Below are 27,738 nucleotides of genomic sequence, written 5' to 3' on the forward strand. Positions count from 1 at the left end.
AAACCACAACACAGAAGCCAAATTTTAAACAGATATTTATCTTCTCTCTCCCTCCACTGCACTAAATTCCCTTCAGTAACACCACCACCAGTCTGCAAGTGACTCCAGCTCCACTGTGGCCTCCATCGATCGCTTCACATATACGTTTTATAAGTGGTTGAGCAGTCAGGTTCATAAGCATTTCAAAAGTAATGTAACTTTGTACTTTCAGTACACCACCATCACACTGGATTTCAAATGAAGTAAAGGTCAAGGGTTTTTCCTGCATTCAATAAATGTTGGCCTTCCCCCAAAGAAAAACTACCGTAATTGTAATAAAACTGTTATTATTTTTTTTAATTGTTTTAAGCATCAGCTTATCATCAGTCACATTTTTGTTAATCAGATGACCTAAAATAACAGGAAAATTCAGACTTCTGTTAAGTAAGTAAGATGACTCAGTGTTGTAAGTATATGTGGAACAGCTGGGAAATAAGACTGGTTTAATTGTGAATTTTAGCTTTAGTAAAATAATATAATTATCTAAAATTAGCAAAATGGGCTATTTATTTATTTATTTATTTATTTAAATAACTCACCTAATTTACATGGATTTGTCCGAATGTAAATACGTACATTTACTTGTAGTGGACATTTCAATGAGATTAATTTAATCTGTTTTGATTACTTAATAGGGATTCACTTTTGTTGCATGTTCAATTTCCGCTTCTTTTGATCGATCCCTCTTTCCCCTCTCCCTGAAATGAAAGCAGACCCTTGTGATCTGGCTTGATGACACTCGTTGAGGCACGTTACTTCTTCTTTTCTGTGGTTTACCAGCAAAGCATTCATGCTAAAGGGCAGGTTATTTGTGCATTTTGCCAGCTGACCGCTCAGTTTGATGTTATTAATCAGCAAAGCAACTTCCTGAATGTGATGCTTGCCAGTTTGTTGGGCTTAAGATCAGCTGACTTTCCTTCTGACAGCACAATGTTTCATTCTCCATTTGTAACTCACTGCTATTCGCAGATATTCAAGATTTCCTTCCAAATTCCACAATAACTACAGGAAGAGATCTTCAGTGAAGCAGTCAGGTAGCCAGGTGCTCATCACAGCCAAATGTTTTACAGTGTTGTCATTTTCTGGAAGGAAGGCATGCTCAGACGAGTTTGGGAGCATGCGTGCATGCATTTATGTGTTTTTCCTCTCTGGGAAAATAGGCCTAAGAGTGATAAATCTGCAACCTTGGCTCAGGGGCTGCAGATTAGGAGATAGAAGTTTGAGCTCTGAGATCATCACTGATGTGCCTGTTCAGGATTTTGTTTCTCATTATCACTGCAGTAATAATCATTTCCTGTGAAGATTGCCTACTTTGCTGCTTTTAATCTGTTCAGCCTTTTTTTATTTCCCACTGGCAATCCTAGTAGTTAATTATTTGTCTTAATGAGATTGAAAGGTGCCAAAGATGCAACTGAGGTACCTCAGGAAGACAGTAGTGACATATTTAAATCGGCTGCAGCTTTAAAGGAGCTCCCCCTCACATTAGAGTGTAATAACTGTCTCTTGACTGCACACGTTTAAACCGACCCAGGGCCAGCTTAATCACAGTTTTGGCTGACTTCGAGATAGTTTGGACCTTCAAGACGGGACAGTTTTCTGTCTGGCTGATTCCCAAATTAATGTGCTTTAGCTGTCTCTGCTCTAGTGAAGATGGTCTAAACATTCAAAAGGGTTTTATTAGCTTTACTAATGTGACAAACCTTCAAACTCCATACTTTCTATTGAGATGAGCATTACTAGTCAACCTTTTCGTCTTCTTTTAATAGTATACTGTCAGGTGAAGGCCGTTTGTACAGCCAACATCAGTCAACAAACACAACTTAGCCTATTATCTCCTTCCAGCTCAGCTTGTAGAACATGATTTCAAACTTTTTGAGTCTTTGGGTCAGCACCCATTTATGATGTTTGGGAATAATAAACAAAAAACACAAACCAGGAGAGGTCATTAAATAAAAACATGCAAAATGACCATCAAATATTTGTGATTAAATATTTACATTTTAAATAGAAACCTGAACTAAATAAAAATAAAGCCTTGGGATTTCAGTTACATGCTTCATTTATTTGACCTTTGTCTGATCTGGCATTTATTTTACATCTTCTCTTCGATGGGAAAAGGGAAGAGTGGCTGCTGGTTAGAAGAATGAAACAGAAATCGCAGAGGAAATGTCAACTAGTTTATTAACAGGAGATCAAAATGAGATAAATGCTATTTTTTTGTGGGAAGGCTGCAAAGTTTTCGCTTTTAAATCAAGTTGTGATATTCCTAAGTTTAGGAATGACATGTCATAAAGCAGATTTGTATTATGCTCATTGTTTAGATTTTTTTTGTTTGTTTGTGTAAGCAGCTTTGCTTCCTCTTTGCTTTTTTTTTTTTTTTTTTTTTTTTTCTCAGTTCCTCCATACAAAACGTATTCACCCGACCTTTTATATCTCATTTCCTTTATTCTCTCTGATTCTCTCTCTCTCTGGAAAGCTTTTTGGTTTCCTTTGGCGTCATACTACTCTTTTTAGTCTCTTTGTTCCTTGGTGGGGAAATGAACATGTAAGGACACATTTCAGGCTCATATCCGTACCCCATTATAAGATTAGATTAAGGGTTTTTTTCCTTCTACTTCTTTGGTAAATGCTCATCCTGTCTGCATCTCCCCAACACTGACCTCTTCTCTTACAATCTCCTCCTTCCTTATCAGTGTGTTCAGTCGTCTGTCTCTTTATTAACGTTATGTAATGGAGGATCATGTGAGAGCGCAGGGTGAAGGTTCACACTGTGCACCTGCGAATACTCGTCCTCCTTTTCCCTTTGATCTCTGCTGGATTTCTTTCTTTTCTTTCACCTTTCTTCCTCTTCCTCACTCTCTTGTCTGCGTTTCCACCTGATTTCTTCCTTCCTCGTCCCATCCGTTTTCCACGACTCCTCCCTGCCTTTAAGCCGCTGGCTCCTCGATTCTGAACTCCATCCTTTATGGGTAATTATGAGATCAGCTCAGTGAGGAGCGGAGTTTTTAAACAGTAGTTTAAGGCTCAGGACTCCTCATTAGAGCAGAGTTAGACTGTCTGTTGTGTTGAAGAGGGATAGTTAACTTGGTGTGTATCGTTAATAGTCAATCACCTTAAACTCAAGTGATTTAAATTCACTATCCTTTTTAATATAGATTCTCTGCATCATTTAAATCCTTTAATTTGGAGATCCTATAGAGTGGCAGTTAAGTGTTAAGTGAAGTTTAAACTTTATCTTAATTCTTTTCGCATGTGTTTATTTGCGTTTTCCTCCAAAATATGACTTTCTGCAGATGCCAGTGCCGTTAACGCCCAGCAGAGATTCCCCGTTTCCTGCTCTGTACCCATTTGTTTCCTGCCTTTATGTGTTATCCTGATCCCTGCACTGATTTAAAAATAAATAAATAAAAATCCAGATTTCAGCAGTGAGCCAGCCTCCTCAGAGATTTGAGCCTGGTCAGCTACCTCTGTGGGTCTCTCTCCATGGCCCTGGATCATTACCCTGCAGACAGACACACACCGACCTTTCCAGTAGCTAAATATAGGTCCGCCAAAGAATAGGAGGAAGGGAGGGAAAAATAAACGGGGGGATAGATGGATAGAATTAACAGCATGTTAAAGAAACTTGTTGGAGAGAAAGAGGCAGCCTGTGTTTGGGCTCAGCGGCTGCAGGCCTTTTTGGACAATACCCCAGTGATGGTTATCGGTCATTATGAGTACCGTTCCAACTGGAGTGACGTCAGAGTCCGTAAGAAAAGCAGACCTGCGTGTTAAACCCGCTCACCCTGTGATTATTGCTGCACAGATTGTGTGTTTCTCTTGGATGGGAGCACGCAGGTGGCTTGGGACTGCAGGCTAATAGTAAATGAGTTTTAATGCCCTGTACTTGGCTATATATAGACTCCAGCGAGGCCTGAAATCGTGTGCTTCCCCCCTCTGCCCGACAATCAGAAATTCTTCCTGTCTGGAGCAAAGTTTGCCAGATAGTACAAGGGTTTTTTTCCCTTTGTCTACTTAAGTTTTCACTGACTTGTGGCCTCCTGCGCCATCAGCCGTGGACTAAACCAGAGCAGCCATAAAACAAGCTGCATAATAGCTCAGACATGTTAACACTTTACTTGCTGCTGAGGAGTATTTCTCTAAGCTCGACAAGTTTCACGTGTTGGCATTATGTTTAAAAAAAGATTCCAAATTTTTTTCTTTTTAAGAGTTTCTCTGGAATATGGCGTGTTTACAGTCCCATAACACTTCTCTAACACTTTGTACACAGCTCTAGTGTGAATAAAAACAGCAAAACTGCCAGCAAAAGCACACACAAGACACATTTTCTGCATATGTTTTTACATGCACACTTAACAATAGAGATCAGTAGTGGAGGATCTTTTACTTGAAGTACAAGGCTTTGCTCTTTGGTCATGACTGGTCGGTTGACTTCAGGTTTTTTAAATTTTGGTATTACGTCTCTGAAGTTATACTATCAGGCGTGGCCAGCCGGATAATAAAGTTTATGGGTGCAGCGGAAGCACAAACTTCTTGGAAGGACTGTACCACTCTGAGCAGACACTGATTACTTGTCATTCCCAGTGGCCACGCCCCAAATTCTACGAAACAATTGGATGAGTTGTAAAAACTAATTCATTGCACAGTTTTTTATGAAGGGGGAAACTAAACAAAGGTTTAGTTTTTGTTAGTTCGTTTTTGTTAATATACATTTTAATGCTGTTAAACTGGGCCTAGCATTAGATTTACTTGCTTTTGGAGCCAGCTTCAAGTGGCCACTAGAAGAACTACAGTCAGCCTAAGAGTCTGCAGTAGGCGGCTCTCTAATACTTGCAGTTTGACAGGGTTCTTCCTGCATGCACAATGACATTTTGGTTTTGGCTTTACCAGGACTGTAATAAGTCATTTTAAACAGTTTTAATTGGCTTAAATTGAAAGGAGAAAAAATAACAAAATGCTGAGCAGCTATGGATGTGAAATCGGCCCTCAAATGGCAATTTTTGAGCCAAAAAACTTTCTTTGTACCGCTATCAGAAGCAATTGTGCTTTTATTACTAGTTACGTGAGGGGGTCTCCTTCATTATTATTTTGAAACCCTAATATTCTTAAACAAGATTAATTAGAAGCGTGTCATAAAGTTTAGGGTGCGCTAGATTCCTAGGGGTGGTCATAGTTTGTATGAGTCAAAGTTTTATTGCTTCTCTAGTCTTTTTGATCTCCACCTCTCTGGCTTTTAGCCTCAGTGTGTGTTTTTACTCGCACTGCGGTAACCACCAGCTGTAACAGATGCACCTCCAACTGGACCCTCATTGGTGCATCTGTTGAAATGCTGCACCATCAGCGGTGCTTGCTGTCTGGCTTTCTGGGTCCGTCTGTGTTGCTTCTGAATCAGTTTAGGAGGCGTGAATGAACAGGTCTTGTGTCTCTTTTGAACTGAGATGTAAACTGTGTACAGTACTTTTAATGCAGATTTATCGTTGTGATGGTAAAAGCGTGCCTCTACAGTGCTTTCAGGACAGGCCAACGTGTGTTTTGTAAACACGGCGTGACAGTGAAGCAGGGCTCTTCTGGCCAAGCGGCTTTAGACAGATCACACCCTCACGCTGCAGCTCTCTGACTCTGCGCTGCAAACTCAAAACTCTTTTGGCAAGTTTCAGTAATCGAATCATATTTTGTCTTGTTTGTCGTGACTCGGCCATTTATTTTTAGAGCTAAAAGCTTTTGTTGCTAGGAGACTGTGTGTCTTAGAGGCTGAGTGAGGGAGGGAGGGAGGGAGGGACAGTATGAAAGAGAAAAGAAATGAAGAAAGGAAGCGATGGCTGCGGCGTTGAGGGGGAGAAAGGCGGAATCTGTGAAAGGCGAACGACAAAACGAACGAGCTATGAGTCAGCAGGGACATCTGCAACACATGCAGTGGGCATGGTTGCTATTTCTGTGTTCTTTGTCTGTGTGCTCTGTGCACCCACGCATGAACCCACTTACCTCTCGCCACTAACCTGTGTTGTGTATCTGTGTACTTTGCGAGATATTAGCTCGCCCACTTTGATTCAATCCCCTCCTCCCCGCTGTGCGTTGTATGTGTCACCGGGCATCTGTGCATGTACTACATGTGCACATGTGTGTTTTTCATCGGCGATTGTGTCACAACGCCTAACCTGTCCCCAGTGACAAGAGCCTTATTGTCCGCTGTATGAATCATATGCTTGTACCCCATTAGTAATCTGCCTTCAAATGGCTGTTAGCGACTATCACAGCCAGCTCGTCTGTCTTTTGGCTCTCTCTCCGAGCACCATTGGAGATCAGATAGCAGCATGTTGTTTATTAGTCACCGGGAGCGCGCCTGTTTTTCAGGATATTTTTTACTCTTCCTTACGATTGCTTGAGTTTTTTAGCTGCCAACTTTAAAAAAAAGAAAATACTTATAGTTGTAGCCAGTATATTTGCAGATTTGGAGAGTGAAAGTCACGTCAGAAAACTTGCACTCCTTTAGTTTCTGTCACATGTATAAACAAAGTTGCAGTGTTGGTTACTCGTATTCAACAGGACCAAACTTTCTCAAGCCCCCTTTTTTCTTTTTGTAACTCCAAAATCTGTGTGAGATAAGTGAAGGCAAATAGCTGAATTATATAACTGTTGTACCACCTACCTATTGCTGAAACATTATGTTAAGAGGGGCAGCCAATCAAAAGAAAGGTTGCTAAAACGAAGGTGGTATAGCTAGTATGGCTCACAGTCAATGAACTGAGAGGCTGCAGCGAGGCCCGACTGCAAGTTAAAGATTATTTTGAACCGTGAATCATGCAGAGCTACTCTGACCGTCCATGAATAAAAAAAAAAATGTTGCAATACAAATTTAGATGACTAATGCACTTGGTTAGGTCAGTCAGTTTGAATTCATAAAATGTCTCCATCACTGTGATGTGATGACTCAGGCTTATGGATTGAACCCCTTGATGCAGGAACATTTATGAAATATCACATTCATTTGATGGGAGAGAGATGGGGGGGACGTGATGAGTGATAGCATGTATTACTTTTGGTTTAGTAGACGAAGCAGTGCTGTGAAGTTTTCTTGCAAGATTTGGAGTGTGCTGAACAACAAAATGTTCTTAAATTTGAACATTACTCAACTGGTGTGTCTCCGTTACTTAGCCAGATGTTGATGCACAAGGAGCTTGCACCAGTGTGGCAGCATGCCGGTGTTTGCAGAATTTGAAGTCCTGTGATGATATTATGAATAGTTTTTCATGCTCTAAAGGATCTGCTTCCATGGTTGAGTGGTATGTGTATATGACTTCTTGTTATGTGGCTGCGCTGTGTTTTGTAAACATCAGCCAAGTGCCTTTTTGTGGCTTTCTTTCTCTCTGTATGACTGATGTCTCCATAGGTCTTAGTTTACGCACTGTCTTTTGTTGTGGTTAGATGTTGCCAGTTTTGGTCGGTTATGCATTACTGATACGGTCTGCTTCTGCAGCTGATACTTACACCGCCATTTCCCTGACTTATGTATTCATGGTGAGGCCCAGCTCCACTTTGCACACCTGATAGTGGACTTTGGTTTCCAACTGGGTTAGTTTTTCCATGACTCACTTTGACTCCATTTACACCTGCTAATAAAATGTGATCTGTTAGAGAAAACACATGTTAATTTCAAAGTGGATTGTAAACACAAGCACCGCTGTGGTCTGAATTTGAATGTATCGCAGCACTGCGAACAGTATCAGCACAGGCAGTTGTATGTGAAAGCAAATCACACGGTGTGTTGAGGATGTGCTACCTGTTTGTGTGTGTGTGGTTAGGGATGATGTGACCCACTGTAGAGTTTGTCATCCACTCAAGCTTCACAAAACACCTTCACACATGATTTGTTTCTGTCATTTGTTGCACTTTTAACTGGTTCACAGTGAAGGACTCAAATAGATACAAACACCTCTGTAGCAAAAATGACCTTTTGACAGAAACACTGTAAAAAGCCCCTTTCTGCTCCGATTAAAAAAAGTACATTTTTTGATAAACTGGCGTCTGCTGTTTTGTTTATTTCAAAGAAAAGAGCAAGTGTGCACAGATCCAGGCTAATTATTTTGGGTGCCAGACCCAAAACATAATATGTCTGCATGCTGTTTGGCTCGGTTCGTAAAACATTCATACAAAGGCAACATTCTGATCTCTCTCTTCTAGAGAAGGCCAAACCTACAGCCTTGGGCCTGTTTTAGACTTCTGCAGGCAGACTTTGTAGGGCCTACGACGTAACCTACGCAAGTGGCCGATGTCATTGCTGGCATTTGTGCTGGTGCATTATGTATTAATTACCTTGTGGTCCTGGTGTTTTATGTGCAATGCCAGCTGACAGAAACTAATAAAATGCTCTGACTTCTTTCCCTCATGGGTCTCTACTCTTTTCAATCTACTTCTTTGTAGATTCCCTCATGTTCATTACGCAATCGCCTTCCAGGAATTTGCTGACATTTGTTAGTCTTGATTTTGATTCTATGGTTCTCATTCATTACATAAAGACAATGATTGTTATTTTCTCACTGATAGGTGAGGTGCACATAAGGTTACAGCGTAGGGCTTCAGATGAGTTTGCAGTTATTATGTAGCTACAGCATGAAGGACATAATGTTTGGACTTTTAGGAGTGTGAGCTCTTGTGTTGTAACTCATGAATGCAGTTTCCTGCAGCTATGAATGAAGCACCGTTAAAGAGCCACAGGTCTGAGCCATCATCAGATTTACAGCCATTTTCCTCAGACAGTGCTGTGACACTGAGTTTCTTTGATTTATTCTCAACATGGCTTCATTTTGGCCCATGCAGCCGAAGGGCCAGTGAGCTCATTCAATGGCAAGGCGTCATCCACAACTTACAAAAATCCCTATGATACTACAGTTTGCAACAATAACTAAACCTCTAATAGTGTAACAACAGTCTTAAAGAAAACCTATTCATAACTGATCCCCATCCCAGTAAACAGTCAGTGAAGACAACAAGCGAAGCGCAATGAAAAAGTCCTAATTGATTTGAATCAACATCTGGACCCCAGGTCCACATACTGGAGTTTAGTTACCAGGTGTGCACCTTTTTATTGATTCTCACAGCTTATGCCCCTCTTTTCTGTTTTAATGTCATCTTATCTGGTTTTCATCTGGTGTTTCGCCTATTTTGTGTGGTTGTTTTTTGTGTTATTGGCTGCTTTTATGGTGCTGCCCCAGAGCGCTTTCCTCTCACATGTTGACAGGGCCATAAAGGATAAAAAGAAATAAGTATTTCCCAGTTTACTGCGCCAATTTGTTGGTTGCATACTCTTATACATCGCATGGCTTTCTGCATAGCATGGTTATGCAATGGCACCTACCTTTCAGCATGAGTGTCTTGCAGTTTAATCAAACTTGGTTCAACGGGCCACGTCACACAGCGTTACAGTCCAGCAGCCTTGAGCATATCGTTGTTAACAGTTCGCCGTCATTGCTGTATAGATATGACAGACTTTGTAGAGTGTGGGAAACTGATTGTAACCTTGGTATTTAGGATAGTGTGTTTCTTTACAGTTACATAAACACACACACACACACTCACAAAATTTAACATTGTTATATTGTGCCCATATGTTTCCCACCCTCAGCTTTCTCAGCCTGATTGCCAAGGCACATCTGGTCCTAATAAGATGTGTTTGTGTGCGTGTGTGCGCGTGCCCCTTTGCTATGCAGCCTTTCAGCCTGGCCTTCTGTAGAAGTGGTGTTGAGTCTTTTACTGCCACCCACTGCTTTACAACACAAAGCCTATACTTTAAACTTTCGGGTAATAGTGCGTGTGCTCTGGTGAGATTGTGCTCTGATAGCAGTTATAAAAAACCACAGCTTATATTTTGTCTGTGCATATTTCAAGGCCTGTTAATCTGTTGTAACACTGCTGATTTTCCAGCTTTGATGCTGATAGCAGGGGAAGATTTGATATGACTGCAATCTGTGGGAACAGATTTAACCGAAAGTGCTCATCACCAGCTTTCGCTGAGGCACCAAAGCCTTGCAAGGAGATGTTTGGGGATTTCTTCAAGTTTTTTTTTTTTTGCTCCCATAAATCTTGTGTCTTATATCCTTTCTCAAATATTCCCCTCCCCTAGCTTAGCACAGTTCCTTTGTCACCTGTTATGCTCATAGTTTAAAATCCTGAGGGGTATTAGCTTTAAACAAAAGCAGTTTACAGCTGTTGTGATGTTGACCCTGGCAACAAAATGGCCGCAGTCCAGTCCAGTCGACAATTAAAGGCTTCAGAGGGATCATAGTTAATCACATGCAGATCACCAATAACATGACTCAAACACAAGACTTTTCCTTGTCACGATCATCCATCTGAACGCCTCTCTCTTTCACCCCAGGGTTTGCCTTCCCAGAGTGGGCCTACAAGCCAGAGTCGAGCCCGGGCTCCAGGCAGATCCAGCTGTGGCACTTCATTCTGGAGCTGCTCCGGAAAGAGGAGTACCATGATGTCATCGCCTGGCAGGGAGACTACGGAGAGTTTGTCATCAAGGACCCAGACGAGGTGGCCCGCCTGTGGGGGGCGAGGAAGTGTAAACCGCAGATGAACTACGACAAGCTCAGCAGAGCACTCAGGTGGGACTAAAGAGTGGAGGGATGGTTTTAACACGGGTCTAACAGGCGTCAGCTTCTCAAACACGGTTCACTTTATATTTTGAAACACACCTTCAGCAAGACTTTAACCATTCAAACAAGACTGCAACTCGCATTTATGAACAATATTTTCCACACATGAGATGAGTCTGGATTGTGCTTTAATGGTTCCCTCAGTTTATTTTATTTTTATTTTTTACTCCTTTACTCTCTTAGAGGAAAATACATTATGCATTACACCCTGCAGTCATTCTCAGGGATGAAACTTGCTGATACTACCAACATGAATTACTGCGTGTTTGTAGTGGCTCCCCTTTTGTGCCTCAAGGGTTTAAGGTTCAACTCCAGACAGGAACTTTTGTCCTCGATGCTTCTAATTTTCACTCATTATCTGGTCACCCAATACTTGACTCCGGATGATCGCAGGTCCCTGAAGTCTTTTAAAATAAATGTGATACATAGTTGGTTTAAAAAAAAAATCCCTTAAAATTTGTGTCTTTGCTCTAAATTCAGTTTGAAATGTGTTATTTTCATTGCACATGGATAATTTTTGCCACACAATGCCACTTATTTCACACTCTCACACTTGGATCAGAAACAGTCCCACTCACCAACAGGCTGCACCCAATCATGGTTAACCTTGTTCACATATAGTCAGTGAATACTTAACATAGTTGTTTATAAGCAGAAAAGATAAAAGTATATTTAAACACTTGTTATTAAAACAGCTTTTGTCTTTGTAGTTTAACCTTTTTGGTGATGGCTGCCTGTGTAAATATATACAGGGATAGTTGGCAATAGACCTAAAATGGTTTGTTTGTTTGTTTGTTTTTTAAAAGAAGTGCAGAAGTCTTTGGCTGGCAAACACTCAAACAGAGACACCTGAACCTGATGATGAAGAAGACGTTCGGCAGCCAGTCTGCTCATTAGTTTACGGAAATGAAAGATGCAATTTTAACAGCAAATGGCTTGAGGATAATTGTAACTCCTGATGATTAAAAGTGTTCCTGGAAATGATGAACAACATACTTTATTTTATCTGAAGTGACCTTTTCCCCATTTGGAAAGTGTTTAGTTTTGTCCTTGATTTAATTAAAAGTGTTGCTTAAAAGGTCTGAAAGTGTGAAATTAAAAAGTTAACCTTTGCTGTGCTTGCTAGTTGGCGCCAGGTTGGTTTATTATTTTAGTAAATCATAAGCACAGTTACCTGTTGTTTCTAAGATCAGTCCAGTTCAGATCTGCACTACTTTAATGAGCTTTAGACTGTGTCGGAGTAAGCTGCAACACATTAGGTTAACCCTTTAGAGCCGATCGGAGCGGGAACGCTCTGTTATGCGTAACTATTTTTAAATCCCAGTAGCACTGCAACCACGTAAGCTAGCGCAAAAATTTTTTTTGCATATGAAACCGGAGGAGTTGTACTTACATCTGATGCCATCAGCTTGTCCTAGGTCACGGTTTCCTTCCACATAAAGCTTTGCAAAAACTGCATAAAAAGCGCTTGCAGGAACAAAAACATAATATTCCAGAAACACGCTTTACCGATCTGATCAGCTGTTCAAAACACTTCCTACGTTGGAATAGACGTCAGCGCGAACTTTTGCATTTCCGCCATTACCTGCCCGAAACCGGAAGTGACGTCATTTTCGCGGAAATGTAGTCTTTTTTGCGATCAGGGCCTCAGGGCCTATACTGCTCTTTTTAAAAGTTATCTTTGACTTTATGACTTTCTGTGTCGTTTCTGGGATTCTTAGGACTCATATTGCACTGCTGGAAATAGTTTATTTTGATGCATATGCTGCTTTTTTGCAAATTTGCAGTATAATATTTATTTTCATTTTTCCTGCAGTGTATAAAAATTGGTGTATTTCAAAAATAAAACTATGAAGACACTCAAAATAAATTTCCTGTGGTGGGAAACTATTTTGTGCAACTTTTTTGTATTTACAGTTTTGAGGGATAAGACTCTTAAATTTCTCTAACTACAAATATATGTTAAAAAATCCAAAACGATTTTCAATTTTTTTGTAGTTTATTGCACTTTTTTGCAATTTATGTAATTACTATGCACTTAATGAATACATATTATTAAAATCTGGGCTATAATGGTTGTATTGATGTATAGCAACTTGAAATGCTCCCAAAAATGGCACTACAGCATGTAAAAATATAATATAAGCTCTGGCGGACTTGGTTCTATGGTAGGTCTTAAAGGGTTAATGATGGTTTCTATTTACTTTAAATTTATTTATTTTTTTCCCCCTCTAAATTATTCAGTTGGTCACCACTAACATCCCAAGTAACCAACCTGTAGCTAAGCTTAAAGTAAGCTTAGGTCTACTCACTTTTCCGTACTGCTGTAGAAGCCTTCATCACCAAAGCCGAGCCTCGTTACACCTGAGTTTTATCCATTCCACATCAGGACTGGAGAGCTAGGATGGCTCGTATTTGTTGATCTATTAACACCAATGAAAAACAGCCAGCTTTTCCCAGCTAGCTGATACTAATGCTAAGCCATATACAGTGGAACCCCGACTTATGAATGCCCCATTTAACAAAAAATTCAAGTTACGAAGGCACTTGACGGCAATATTTCTGCCCGTGTTACGGCAAAATGCCCGTGTAACGAAATCCGCTGGCTCTGATTGGCTGAGCCCAGAATCCCTACAATGCCCACAATGCCTTCCGAATCATGTGACAACTTGTGCTTTGTTTTATTAGCCTATAACCTATCGTTCACTCAAAATGGGTGCTTCGACTTTGGAAAATTTTGTTTTTATGAAATCTATTCACAACGCAGGAGGGTAGACAGTTTCATAAATGTTAAGTTACAGCAGCTTGAATCGTGTTGTTTTGAACCTCGGGTGAACAAACTCAGTAAAGTGTGCTGGATTGATTTTTCAAATGGATCCTCTTTGAGGGTAGTAAAGTACATCAAACCACAGGGTTAGGATAACGGTCCATTCACACACAACAGAATTGGACTATGATTTATTTTTAAATTATACCGAGTCTCTTTTTTGTTTTCTGTTCATTTGAACTTGCAGGTGTTGAAAACAAACTCGAATGATATTTGAAAAATTGGAGCTGAAGAATAGCTTTCATCATAGTTTACCATGAACTGTGCTCTATTTTACAGTGAGAGACAGCAGACAGACTCTAAACTATGGGGGGGAAGCTTTTTTTCTTCATAATTCTTTTCAGATTTCTGTTTATTGTTCAGTAATAATTCATCATAAAGACATTTAGCTACATTTCTTACTTAGTTTGAGCTCTTTTTTTTTTAAAATTTTTCTGCCTTTTTCGTAACTTTGATGTAGATTTTGTTTGATTTTCAACAGTTTGCGAGGTGGAAGAAAGGGAAAAAAACAACAACTGGTGTGTAGTCGTGATTTGTGCATCTGCGCGGCATGCTGAAACTCCAGGGTGTCAGCCGATTTAGAAACATACACCTTCACCCTCTGCAGAGCACATGTGGGATGCTGCAAATTGTTATTTAGCTTCCAGTCTGTTCTTGTGAACACGCACACATCCAGTCACTGGTGTCGCCTCCTGTGTTGTAGGTTGGTGTGGGATATAGTTTGCTATGGTGATGACTAGTTATGCTGCCTCGTCACCACACATACACACACGCGCGCGCTCCTACAAACACACACAAACACTTAACACCTTGTTATATGTCAGCCCTCCTCCAGCCCATCTGTGTTGTTTGTTGCTTCAACTTTATTTTTTCCAACATAACTTCATATGCCTGCATATTTAAAGCGATGCTTTCCAAGCTTGAATTCAGATATCAACACCAGTTTGTTGATCAGAAAGGGACGATGATGATTTTCAAATTAGAATCAAGTATTTATTTTGCAGCATTGGTTGGCTGTTAGTATACCCAACAATAAAGATAACCAGTGCAACACAAGTTGGTGTTTCTGACTCATTTTAACTTCCGTTTGAGGTTGTATGGGTAGGGTGGCTAGCGCGTACACACATCCGCCACAATCCCCTAATCTTTTTTTATTTTTATTTTTGCTGACTACTTTTTTGTTGAATGCATTAAGCGAGACAAACAACAAGCACCGCATCGATTCTTTCGAGCTCCAGCGCAGCTAATTGCACCTACGCCGGATAATGCTTGCATTTCAGAAGAAGCAATCGTCTGCATGTTGCTCAATAGTGTCCGAAACAAAAGCTTCATAAAGCTGCGCAGAGCGTATCAGTACAGGAAGTCACACCCAGGAACGGCAGAGAGTCCGGTCAGTTTTCAAAATAAAAGACTTGGAGCAGACAAAATGTTACGCTTCTGAAATGTCCACATTTCCACCTTCTGATAGTTCTTGTTATTGCACTGTCCTGAAGAGTTTGTAACCCCAACTCGAAGACAAGATCCTCTCTAAAGATTCAATGATGAGGCCATTGAGCCAGGCATTAGGGAAGACATAATGAGAGAGGCTGGGACTAACTAGTTGGCTACCACTGAGCTTGGAAATTAAGAGAGATTCAACCACTTGCAGCCAAATACACAACAAATCCATCACTAAGAAGTCATTGTACATCATAAAGGCTCGGATTTTAATCCCCACTGTAGGAGCATTTCAAGCTTAACATGTTTAAAAGACAATCAGTACTAGCAGTTTTTGGTGAAAGTGTGGTTGCATCAAAGTCAAGTCACCAAACTGTATATTCTTTTTTTAAAGTTAGGTTTTATGAGTAAATGAAGCCATTCTGTTTACCAAATGGCCCAAAATAACAGAACACACTAACAACTGCTAAGTAAAGCAGCACTCATTGCCTTAACTCTGTGCAGGCCAATGGTGCCCATGTGTGCTGTTACCCCCTGCAAAGACCTATTTTGAGCATAGAGGAAAAACCATCTGAAGTGACAACACATCAGGAAATATTTGGCAGCATTGTCCTTTAAGTTCAGTCTGAAACCACTGGGTGATAAACTGGGAGCCCCTTTGATGTCCTCTGTGAACTGAAACTTATTAAACTTGTTGCTAATACACAAAAACAGACCAAATGTGAGTGTGGGCATTACAGGGCTCTTATCCCCACGAAGGAACTAAGCCACAGAGAATTAACAGTATATTAACAGTCAGTTTGATATCTCAGCAGTTACTTTCTCCCTGCTCTCAGTGTTTCACATCAAGGAGCAGCTGGAGCCAGGCTCTGCTGTGAATGCCTTTTCTGTGGTTTTCTAAACCTTTTTAACAACGAGCTGTTAATTAATTCTGACGTCGTCAGAAGAAAGTCCTCTTCATCTTTGATTGATGCTTCTCGCCGCCTTTTGAAGCAAACACGCGCCGGTACACACATGAACGTTTCTTCATTCGGTGCGTGTTATCGAGCGTATGTGTTTTTGGGCTCCTTCATATCTGCATGTGCGTTCGCTGCACAGAAGTCGCGTCTGTACGGTCCAAAGTCCTTTCTAGTTTGTTTGAAGGAAGTTCAAAGACTACGAGGCCTCGAGAGAACCGGGGCCCCACGATGTGAGTCTGGCTGCCCCATGTTGACTCGGTGCTGTTTGAGATTGTGTATGCGTGTTTCTTTCACACATATGTGCCTGCCCTTTTCCCCGATTTGTTCAAAGTGCCTTCCATTTATCATGTCAGCGAACATTATGTCCACCAGCTTTCACAGCACGCACAGCCCTGATATTATTAAGACCCACACACAGATCCTGCCATTCAATGCTGTGTGTGTGTGTGTGTGTGTGTGTGTGTGTGTGTGTGTGTGTGTACTGATTTGTTATGAGTTTTTCCACCTTTTTTGTTTGCACTGGGTTTTGCCTGCACGCTCCTGTTAATTTTTCACCTCTACATAGTTCTCAAGTGTGGAAACAAATAGCAGTAGATGCCATTTGATTGTGATTTGACTTCATATTTCAAATCAGCTACTTTACAGAAGGAGGAAGGAAATAAAAAAACTTTATTGTTGTGAGGCTGAAGGCTTGCACAAAAGATTGAGGCGTCCACCAAAATCTTTGTTTTTCTTAACGCAAGGTTTAATTTACAGAGGTTTAATACGTAATTTGATTTATTAAATGGCCAACGAGTAGAAGAAAGGTAATACTGATTCATTGCCTAGTCGCACCCTGAGAGGCGTGTGCACCCAAAGCACTAACTAAAGTATTTCTTCTTAACACCTTTTATTGTTAAGTTACTGTGATGCATAAAGGACAGTAAAGCTGTGTGGAAATGAGCCGTCGTTTGGCAGCTCCGTCAAAGTAAACTGACAGAAAAAGCTTCTTTCAGCTGCTCCCTAATTCACATGATTTCTCTATAGATTTTTATCCTTACACAAACCCAACGGGATTTAGAAAACCTAAAATGATGTGTCACACATTTATCTTAGATTTTTTTAAAGATGTCCTGATACATAAAACCTGAGCGTTGAAAGGTGGTGTCCCTTGTTTTTCACCTTTTTCTGTTTTCCCTCTAGTTTGCTGTGCATGTCGGTAGTTTTTGTTGTTGGCTTGCCTGTTTTCTGCCTGCGTCGTATGTTTGAGCCTTTGTGCCTGTTGTATATCTGCCTGTAGTGCTGTGTGTGTGTGTCTGCGTTACATCTGCGTGGGCGTGCGTAGCAGTCGGCTGTCAGAAGAGGCCCTCCACTCATTGAGTCGCTGAGGGGCTGGGTGAGCTCCTGTTTCACTCATGGTTGTTCTCACTTGTTCCAGACTCCTCTGACTAATGCTCACACAGGAGCAGCTTCATTATTACCACTAATATTACATCCATGATTATTGGCTTTCTGTCACTTGCAGCGTGACTCATTGATTGGAAGAATATTTCACTTTGCAGTTACATCACTGCACAGTTAATATAAACGTATTCCGGCTGTTTCAACTGCACGTGTTTGGCTCTTGGGTTATGTATGCATGTTATTTGTCCACAAATAAACTATTGATCTTTCTACGTGAACGGTTATATATGGATCAATGGCCGCATTAGAGGCAGGCACACAAGCAAAATACTCGTAGCGTTTTATATTCAGCCACCTCCGACGCCGGAGAGCAGCTCAATACAATTTATTAACACTAAGAGGCTTATTTTTAGCTCTGTATTCACAGAAATCCATATTTCTCTCTTAATATGTAACCACTGAGCTCATCTGCACATGATGCCTCCGATAATGATGAACAGCTTCTTAGATTTCTCACATTGAAGTGACCGGTCACAGCTGAATGAGAGACACTGATGCCCAAGTTTTTTGTAAAGAAATATGAATGTAGTTTGTTCCCGAGGCTATCGGTGAGTCACAGGGAGCCATTTTATCGTCTTTCAGAGCTCGCTATTCACTCCTCTGCATCGCTGTGTGTATTGACGATGACTAATACAGCCTTACTAATGGAGCCGCCTGGGTAAGACGGAGTCTGAACGGCTGTCTCACTTCCTTAAGTAATCCCAGAGAGAGCTGGAATTTAACTGCGAACAGCTTGTTTAATTGTCTGCTGTACACTGAGCAGTGTAAAGCTACGACGCAGGGAGGGCTCTGAACAGCCACACATTGGGCTTATTGTTTGTCGGTTTGATTTAACATGGCCAAAAACACCAATTCTGTAACATTAAGCATGAAAATCAACATTGAACATGAAAGTCTTGGTAAGTTGAAAGCCTGTTTGTGACCCTGAGGTTGAATGCAGCGGCTGTTCGTGTTTTATGTTCCTGTAGTTTTTTTCTCACCTTATTTTAAGAGCTGAAAATCTTGTAATGACTCTAAACATCTTTCCGCTCATTTTACACCACTATGCACAACTTCTAGAAGACAGCTGAGCTTTGATTTGGTTTTAATATCCACAAAGGGGCTGCAGACTTAGTGTTTCTGATATACAGGCAAACATGTTGGCTAACGAGTGAGTTATCACTGGTGTCTTATCGTTCTGTGGCAGCTCAGCGCTGTGCTTATCCGTGCTTTCACACTCCTTTAAATGCGAGACTACAACAAAAGCGGCCACAATCAAAGTTTTACTACATGTTACTTAAGATATGTTAGCGTGCTGGGACATAACATTGTTTTTTGTCATTCTCTCTTCAGATACTACTACAACAAGAGGATCCTACACAAGACCAAAGGGAAGAGATTCACCTACAAGTTCAACTTCAACAAGCTAGTGCTGGTCAATTACCCCTTCATCGACATGGGCTCTGGTACGTACACATCACATCACTTTTAATTCAACCACAGGGTTGTTCCTGGCTCAGCAGGTCCACATGTAAGGAGTCTGTTACCGGGCTTAACTGAAGTGATGTTATATTTTTCCCATCTGATAAGAAAAAAAGCATTTTACGTTTTGAGTAAAGCGAGCTTTGAAAAACTTTTTTATTTTGGTGGAAAGCCAAAACGTCTTTCATTAGCACCACAAAAAAGTGATTTTCAGTCAAGGTGGGGGCTGTGGGAGGTTGGAGACACTTTACGAGGTGAACTTTAGTCTTAAAACACACGCTAGTCTGGGAATAAATCCCTACCTGATGGCCTCTTTCCCCACCAGCTCCACCTCCTTTTTTCCCCTTGTTTTCTTTTTCTTTTCCTTTTTTTTTTTTTTTTGGATTTCTACTTAAAGTTAAAAATTCTCATCATATATTGATAATTTAAGCTGATAATCCTGTTAAATAATTAAATTACCATAATCGATCAGATTAATTATTACTATGTTATTATCCTAGCTGTGCATCCCTACATGTGCTCTTTTCTTGTACACATGCTTTCTCAGCTGCTGCAGCAGGAATTTCCAATAAATGAACTTTACTTGATGGCAGGAGGCGAAATTCTTAAGTTTTGCAGGAGCAGTTGGGCACTAACGTGTTTTTGACGTGGCAAAAGAAACTGCAGCTCCCGGGGAGGCGGTGTTTGCTCCCACCGAGCCTCCGCTCTGACAGGTTTACAGCAATCAGCGACTAGCTGAGTTCATCACTGTGTTGTAGAGCTTGCGAATGTGGTGCTGAGACCTGCTACAATTCCTGCATCCGGCACATTTTCGAGCTCACAGGCTGCCCCAGCACCCCTTCTAACACTTCACTGACACCACCTCGTGTTGCAGTCTCTGCACCTTGTTTATGTAGTAGGATGTTATCCTTACCTGTTGGTTAATTTGGCGACAACCTTGAGGGTTCAGCAGGTATCATGTCGGTGAATATCTGCTCTTCTCGTAGACTCATGGATGCTCAGCTCATCTCGTCTGAGCTTGGTTAGCTCACGTAGTTATCTGGATTTTATCTCAATTTATACTCCGGGCCCTTAAGCAGGATTTTGGGTGCTCAGAATACTGAAAACAGAGATAATTTCCATTTATTTAGTGACATATAAAGATAAAGGGCTCAAGCTGAACATGGGGCATGTTTAAGAGTGTTATTAAAAATAGTTTTCAAGTGTCTGTGATTTAAATAAACGTGGCTTGTTGGCTCACCTTCTGACAGCTACTGCGAAATATGACTCGCATAGTTTTTTGTTGTTTTTTTATACAAAACAGTTTTTAGGTGTCGATTTTTCTCTTATTTCTCAGTAAAGATACCAGCAACGCGTTTGCCATGAACAGAAGATTATATTCTACTGCAAATCTAAATCTTTTTCTTTTCATTGCCCTGACTTTGGTTTGAAATCGGAGAAAGAATGCTTTTAAAGCCAACAAAGCCCAAAAGAGTGTATATAACAGACATTCAAATATTATTGTCTGAGAAAGTTTCCAGTCTGTGCGGTGGGGGGCCTCACTAATTTACTCGCCAAAGACAAATATTGTAGGTAAAGACTCGAACGTACTAATCCACCCTGCCTTGGTTACAGATGACGTTCACTGAATTTAATTAAATTTTTTTTTCTTTTAGTCTGAGCTGGATGCCATCCTAGTGAAACGTACAGCGTGTAAAATTTGTGCGCGCACGCCTGAGTGTGCCACGTCCCAGCTTCGCCCCGGTCTCGAAGCCGACTCTCGTTCTGGTCCCGGCCACCCAGTGTAAACACAGCCCATATGGAGCGTTAGATCCTGGGTGACATAAGTGCAGCACGAAACTTTAATTATAGCCTCCGTGTGATGTGGCCCACACACTGACATGTTGTGATATGATGGTTTCATGCGACGGTTGCACGCACGCCCACGTCAATCTGGATCGATTGGTGAGCACAGACGCGGCGAACATACATGCACGCATGCAGTTTTTCTCTCTGCGCTCGTCATCGCTGACACACATGGCAGATGTGCTCAGAAACCTCACTCAGCAGCTCTGGAGGGGAAAAAAAAACAGAAGAGCCCAACCCATGTTTGTGATGGCAGTAAGAGCAACTTTTCCAATATTTAATTCTGGCACGTGCTCGGATGCCAAGAATTTATTGCCGTGCCACAGTCTCCCTGGCGAGGAGAGGGAGAGGAGGAGGGGGAGCGAAGGAGAAGGGAACTTGTGGCTTAGTGTGTAACCCGCTGTTTTTTTGTGTGTGTGCGCCTGTGACCCTCTGGTTAAAATAAAACCTCCTGTCATTAGTGACTTTTCCCATTCTCTTCAGGTTCAGAGGGTAGTTTGTGGAAATTTTAGAAATGTAAAAATCTAAAATAAGTCAGCTCGATGTTTCAGCCAGTGTTTTGCGAGCTAGACTGAGGTAACTTAGGCCCAGGGAGGATTGGGAAAACTGTCTTCAGATAGTCCACAGTGCTTTCATATTACTCCTGTGCATCCATTCACCAGCTTCCAGTGAAATTCAGAGGTTTTTTAAAGCACATTATTTACATGAAAGCTCGAACATGGCCTGTTTCTGTAGCACACCTGCTAAGATCTTATTCTGGCATTCGCTCTTATTTTTAATCCAGTTCACAGACGAAAGGATGTATATGTAAAACTTGGTGACATCTGTTTGATTTTTGCTTCCTCACAGGCCGAGGAGTCCCCCAGAGTGCTCCGCCCGTGCCGTCCGGAGGCACCCACTTCCGTTTTCCCCCCTCCACACCATCCGAGGTCCTCTCATCCACAGAGGAGCTGCGCAGCCCGGGAATGTTCAGCAGCGTGGCCCGCCGCATGGCCCGCGGCTCCGTGAGCGACTGCAGCGACGGCACCTCCACCAACTCTGAGCTGGAGGAGGCTGTGGGTGCAGAGGACAGGGTTGGGGGTCCTGAGAGAGCTTTCAGGAGTCTCCTTCCCCCCCGCATGCCTCATGAGTCTCTGTTCAGGGTCTACGGTGGAGCCCCAAATCCTGGGCTCCCCAGACCTGCTCCCAGAGTCCACCCAGAGCCTCTGTCCCCATTCCCCATCTCACCCCTACCCGGCTCTGGAGGTCTGCTGGCCCCAACTCTCTCCCCAGCCCTGTCTATGACCCCCACCCCTCACCTCTCTTACACCCCGTCCCCCTCCATGTCGTCCCCCATGTTGGGCTCCCACTTCTCCTTCAACCCGGAGGACATGAAGCACTACCTACAGGCTCATACCCAGTCCGTCTACAACTACCACCTCAGCCCCCGAGCATTCCTCCACTACCCCAATATCGTCATCCCACAGCCCCACCGCCCCACCCCCGAGAAACCGGCCGCTGCACATCACCTCCACGGCCCACCCATGCCGCTCTCTCATTCCCTCAGTCAGCAGCCCGGAGGCGGAGAGGAAGGACACCAGCATCCATCGCCATTCAAGTTCAAGCTGCAGCCACCTCCGCTCGGACGCAAGCAGAGGGAAGCGGGAAGCTCAATGGCCGCTTCTTCCTCCTCCTCTTCCAGCCAGTCCTCCTCGTTTACAGGGTCCAGTCAGATGACCAATTCTCTGCTGAGCAGAGGGCCGCCTAATATCAAGGTGAGTCTCCAAGCACACGTGCATGAGCCAAAACTGAGTTTGCATCACATCTCGTAAGACTGAAGGTGCAACTTTGTGTCCAGAAATTTCAGCCCGGCAAATCCACAAAAGTTACAAATATCTCTGAAATATCCTCTTCAGCTGGGTCACATTACAGCTTTATGTCATTTAGTTCAAACAAACTGTTTAATGTGTCACCAGAAATATATTTAAGAAATTCTTTCTCTCCAGGTGGAGCCCATTTCAGACATAGAGTCAGAAGAAGATGTGGAGGTGACCGACATCAGTGAGGAAGATGAAAAGAATCATAACGATGAGGACAATGAAGGCGATATCTTCACACCGACAGCTGGCCACAACAATCACCATCAGCTAAACAACCATCACCAGGCTAACGGAAACAGCAGCAGCCCCTCTGCTCCTCTTCCTCAGAACAATAACCCCGACGATGACCCCGACGATGAGGTCTTCAAGACCCCCGCCACGCCTCCTATCGGTGGGGGTGGTGGCCTGGCCTTCCCTCTGATCAGTCTGAAGAGCGAGCCGGGGAGCCAAGCAGCTCCCATCAGCCCCGGAGGCACGCGCTGCATCCCGCTGAAACTTCGCTTCAAGCGCCGCTGGAGCAAAGACCAGAAGATGGAGGCGGACGGAGAGAGGGACGAGGCAGAGGACAAGAAAGTGCGGGCTGAAGGCGAGGAGGAGGCGGAGAGAAGAGGAAGCGAGGTGGAGAACGGAGGAGGACGAGGAGAGGGGGTTATTTTGGGGCTAATGCTGCCGCCGCCTCCCACCCAGCGCAGAGCGAGCTCGGAGCTGCAGAGGGCCACAGCGCAGCTGTCTCTGGAGAACTCCGGCTGCTGAGCTCCACGCGTGCACAGGATCTGACTTGGAGACAAGACCTCGGATAGTCTCGTCGGTCCTCGCCAGCAGTAGTAAACGTAGCAGGATTTGATTTGACGCAAGAGTTCGTTTGATGCTAAAATGGAGACAAACGCTTAAAGGTTTAATGCGCTTTGATTTAGCTCTTCAGCTTCTATGTGAACATGCGTGTGTATCATATGCAGGAATGTGTGTTTTTGTGCAATAATTCGAGGAGTCGTTGGTCTCTTTTTCCTCGTACACTTCTTAAATTGCAGAACAAAATATTTTCCTTCATATGAAACACCAACATGTTCAAATAGAGAGAAAAATTTGGCGGCTTTGTTTCCGTTTTCGCATCGTCACGTCTTTTGGCGGTCAGTACTGTCAGCAGGTAGCTGCTCGGCATTATGATGTATGTAAAAGCTTGGGTTGCCTCTAATGTACAGTAAGGCGAGACGCCTCGCATCTCACCAGATGCGGTGGACGCCGTCTCTCCTGTGACTCGAACACTAAGAGATAACCAAACTTAGATTGTACATGGATTTTTGCCCACTTCTATTTCTTTTAACATTAGAGTTCTGCAGAGAGGGCATCTGCTCTTTAATATCCATTTGCACACTGCCTCATCCATCCCTCCACACCCTCACAGTGCCAGTAAGGTCTGCCATGGTTCCCCCCACATTGCATCTGTGCCCAGATTACGTCTTTGATGGGATTAATGGGTCCTTCTTCTGGAACTCTGAGACAAAATACAAGGGTGCAAAGATCCAGGTTGTAAGAAAGTAGAATTCCCCTCTCTCCTTTGTACTCACCATAACAGACAGTTCCTGATTTTAAAAAAGGAAGAAAAAAGAGACTTTTAACCGCCCTGATGGAGATTATAGAAGTGCCTCTCTGTCTGCACCCGTCACCTTGCAGTTCCTTACAGGACGGAGAGCTGCGAGCTAAAAAAGAGCCGACCTCGCTCCGAAGGATCTTACGGACTTGAGGTGATTAGAAAGAGCTCAGCAATCAGCGGGGACACCACGGGACTGAGGGGCCTCCTCGTCCTCGGCTCGTTCGCTGTACAGACAAGAGATGAACGAAGCTGAAAAGGAGAGGACTGTTTTCCTGACCCGTCGCACAAGATTGTTTGCAAATGAATTCGACGTTGTACAGCAAAAAGCATCCGGGTCTGGGAAGAGAGCGGCGGATATTTCTCTCCAATTTTCTCTTCGGTTGTTGCGGAAATGAGGAAGCATCCACTAGCAAGGCTGTAATTACACACACTCCCACAGAAACAAGTGTGTGTGTGTGTTTGTGGACCCAAAGCTGGTGCACTAACCTCGAGGATACAGAGGGTTTCTCTGCTTTTTATGTCCCTACGTGACTTCGCACAATCACCGAGGGGTTTTTGGAGGTTTGATGGTGTCTGATTTAAAAACTCTCGTCTGCATTCCCCTGATTTGTTTTTAGGACTTCTGTCAAAGGACGTTTGTGCCTCTTGAGGACGTGGACAGTATTTTAGGGCATTTTTGCAGTGATCTGAGGGCTTTCTGTGTTTTGGATATAATCTGTTCACGTGATGTTTTGTTTTTGTATTTGAGAAGCAGCGATTCGTCTAACGGCGGGGTGGGTGGGCGAACAAGAACGGGAACCATGAAATGAATGTCGAGCATCAAGGTTAACTCAGGCAAACCTTCACTGAGATGTTGCTATAACAGCTCATTTTTATGTCGTTTTATTCAGAGTTTTAAACAGAAATGTGCCCGTTTTAAAGAACAACAGGTAGATTGTGCCTTTTTTTTTTTCTCGAGTTTTATTGACCTACCCCCGGCTTAATGTTTTATCTCACACACAGAGTACCACCATGCCTTCTGCTTTTGTAAAAGATACAGAATAAGTAAATCTACACATATATATTTTATTCAAATATATATTGAATTCAAATATTATATTTCAATATGGTCATTTGATACAAATCAGGAGAATCCTACTATTTTTAATGGTAAAGATGTGTGTGTATATACTCTAATGGGCATATTATTACCAGTATAATTCAGCCTTTGCCTTCTCACCCTTGCCTTCTCTTTGACCGTTGAGCTGCAGCGACAAAAGGCCACTGGTATCAGAGTTTTATATTTATATTGTTCAAAAAAACGGGGGGGAAGCAGTTATTGTGTATTCAGGGGACGGAGGGTGTGACTTGGAGAAAGGAGTGAACTTTTAACCCGGTGGTTCTCGAACTTAAAAGTTCACACCTCACACGTTTTTTTGTTGTTGTTTTTTCCCTTATCAAACTTTCAGGCATCAAATTTGTTCGTTTTAGTTCCACTTCATGTTCCACAGTTTGAGACCTGCTGATTTAACCTGACCCGGGTTAACTCATTATGACTCTGTTATCTGGTGTGTTTGTTTTAATGCCCGTGGAGTGGCAGCTGGGTGGAGTTTAACCACCACAACACGGAGTCTGTCGCAAGAAAGGCAAATTTAGGAGGGGTTGTCCTCCCGTTTGCTCGCTCTCCACCCGCCTCAAACTTAAAAATCAGCTTAAAAGAGGTGAAGGTCGCAAAACAGGGAGCGGGGAATGGACTCGTGTGTTCAGGGCGCTTTCTGATTGGACGGCACAGGTATTCAGCTTCATGTCGCCACATGAGGTCAGCAGGGCCACAGCTGTGATAGGACTGGACTTTGACTGAGGATTCGAAGCTTTGTGTGTCTGTGCTGATCTGAAGCCTACACACACACACAGTACGATGGTTAGCGAGGCTTTACTGTGGCTACAATAAAGGGAAACATGACATCACACCTGACATCAGACGCCTCCGCAGTCTTTTGGCACTGCCATAGAAACTGCAGCCAATCACACGCAGCGAGGAAACTGCATCAGTAAACCTCAGGGCAGAGTGGAGAGAGAGAGAGGGACTTCCCATAATCTGACTCGCTCATTCTTGTCTGTGTGTGTGTGGTTTCTATGGTTAAGCCGTTTATACACACACACACACACACACACACACACACACACACACACACACAGAGCTTTTTAGCCCAGTCTGCAGAGTCTTGGTGCAGGTTTTAGTCCTGTTTGTCCAACCAGCTCCAGTCTCAAATCCATGTCCTAAACCAATCATCAGCTGTCTCCATCAGGCACGTGGTACGTGTCCACAGGGGTGTTTTGGACACACTTTTGAAGTTGATGAGCAAAAATCCCACCAGCTCTGATGAAGGACCCTGACAGCGTAGAGTCTGCATATCTGCTCACATGCATACATTTACCTAAAGACAGAGCACCTCCGGCTTTCTCCATTCATTGCGTACAGCCTAGCGGGATTGCCTGGAGCTTGATTTGCTCTCACAGGTGTCACAGTGCACCAGGCACCCCTGATTTGTTTAAAGCAGCCTCATCCTGGTGTCATTTGGAAATGACACCACCTTTGGCACCAGAAACACCTGTGGCCTCATTTTCAGGGCTCTTCTCTCGAGCAGTGTTGCTCTCTTAAATCCCACTCCTCCTTAAATTTGATTGGTCAGAGAGAGAGGTCACAGTGATGGGGAAAAACCTACACCGTAAACTCTGAGGGAACTTCAAGGACAGATGTAGCAGTTAACACAAGTCTGGTAGAGGAAAATAAAAACACCCGAACTGTTACACCTGTGCTGCCTTACCTGACAACAGAATAACAGTTTCCCACCAGCTTCACATTTTCACTCCTCAGCCTCATCAGTGCTGTTCTTACCATTTTTCTTCTGTATTATTTCAGACGTATTACTGTTACTCTTGTAATTATTATCTTATTAACATTAATAATTTTTTTAAATTGCATTGTATCCTCTCGCCACGACCCGGCCTCTTCTCCATTAATTCCTGGTTTTCTGTGAGTTTGCGCTCTTTCCGTAACTAGTCGGCTTCAGTGCAGTCTTTATTTTTTATTATTTTTCTTTTAATTACGCTGATTTTATAACCGTGTTACCGTGGACAGGAGCGGGGTCACATTAACCCCCCACGTGCTCTACAGCGAGGGGGTCAGACACAGTCATTTTCATTTTATGATGATATGTATATATATTTTCCCTTTTTTTTTTTTTTGGAGGACTCTGTAAGAAAAAGAGCATTGTACTGTTTAACCATTTTATTATTTGCAACGTTTCCCCCTGTGTTTTCACTCGGGTCTCTGTCTCTCCTCTCATGTCCACCTCAGCGGTGAGCGCTCACTCCAGAGGACAGACGGAGACTTGTTTTTTTTTTTTATGTCATGGAGGATCCACATGTACTTCTGTTTCACTGCTATCTGTTCATCTTCATTTGTAATTAAATAATAATCAGGGTTCATTAAAAAAAGGTCAGTTTCTGTCTTTATTTCATGTTTCTGCCACTTGAAAACACAATGGGGAGTTTGTTTACGGACTTTGATGTTAGCTGGAGTTAGAATTCAGGAAAATTTTAAATTTACTGACATTTTTTGTAGATATTTTGACTG

At 42.6% G+C, this 27,738-nt stretch overlaps 1 protein-coding gene across 1 annotated transcript in view; it reads left to right on the plus strand.

Annotated features, from left to right (window-relative positions):
- erf (Ets2 repressor factor) overlaps nucleotides 1-27,672 on the plus strand; it is a 45,376-nt gene extending 17,704 nt beyond the window's left edge. Inside the window, exons 2-5 of the mRNA XM_086280057.1 lie at nucleotides 10,412-10,646; nucleotides 18,696-18,808; nucleotides 21,519-22,423; nucleotides 22,655-27,672. Coding sequence (XP_086136183.1) covers nucleotides 10,412-10,646; nucleotides 18,696-18,808; nucleotides 21,519-22,423; nucleotides 22,655-23,281 — 1,880 coding nt within the window. The 3' untranslated portion in view covers nucleotides 23,282-27,672. The remainder of the gene's footprint in view (nucleotides 1-10,411; nucleotides 10,647-18,695; nucleotides 18,809-21,518; nucleotides 22,424-22,654) is intronic.
- The last annotated feature ends 66 nt before the right edge of the window (nucleotides 27,673-27,738 follow it).

The sequence above is a fragment of the Aulonocara sp. 'chitande type north' Nkhata Bay genome, linkage group LG22 (assembly GCF_057382095.1).
Source record: "Aulonocara sp. 'chitande type north' Nkhata Bay isolate Kocher_YH1m ecotype deep benthic linkage group LG22, A_spYH_male_GT1.1, whole genome shotgun sequence".
Taxonomy (NCBI): domain Eukaryota; kingdom Metazoa; phylum Chordata; class Actinopteri; order Cichliformes; family Cichlidae; genus Aulonocara; species Aulonocara sp. 'chitande type north' Nkhata Bay.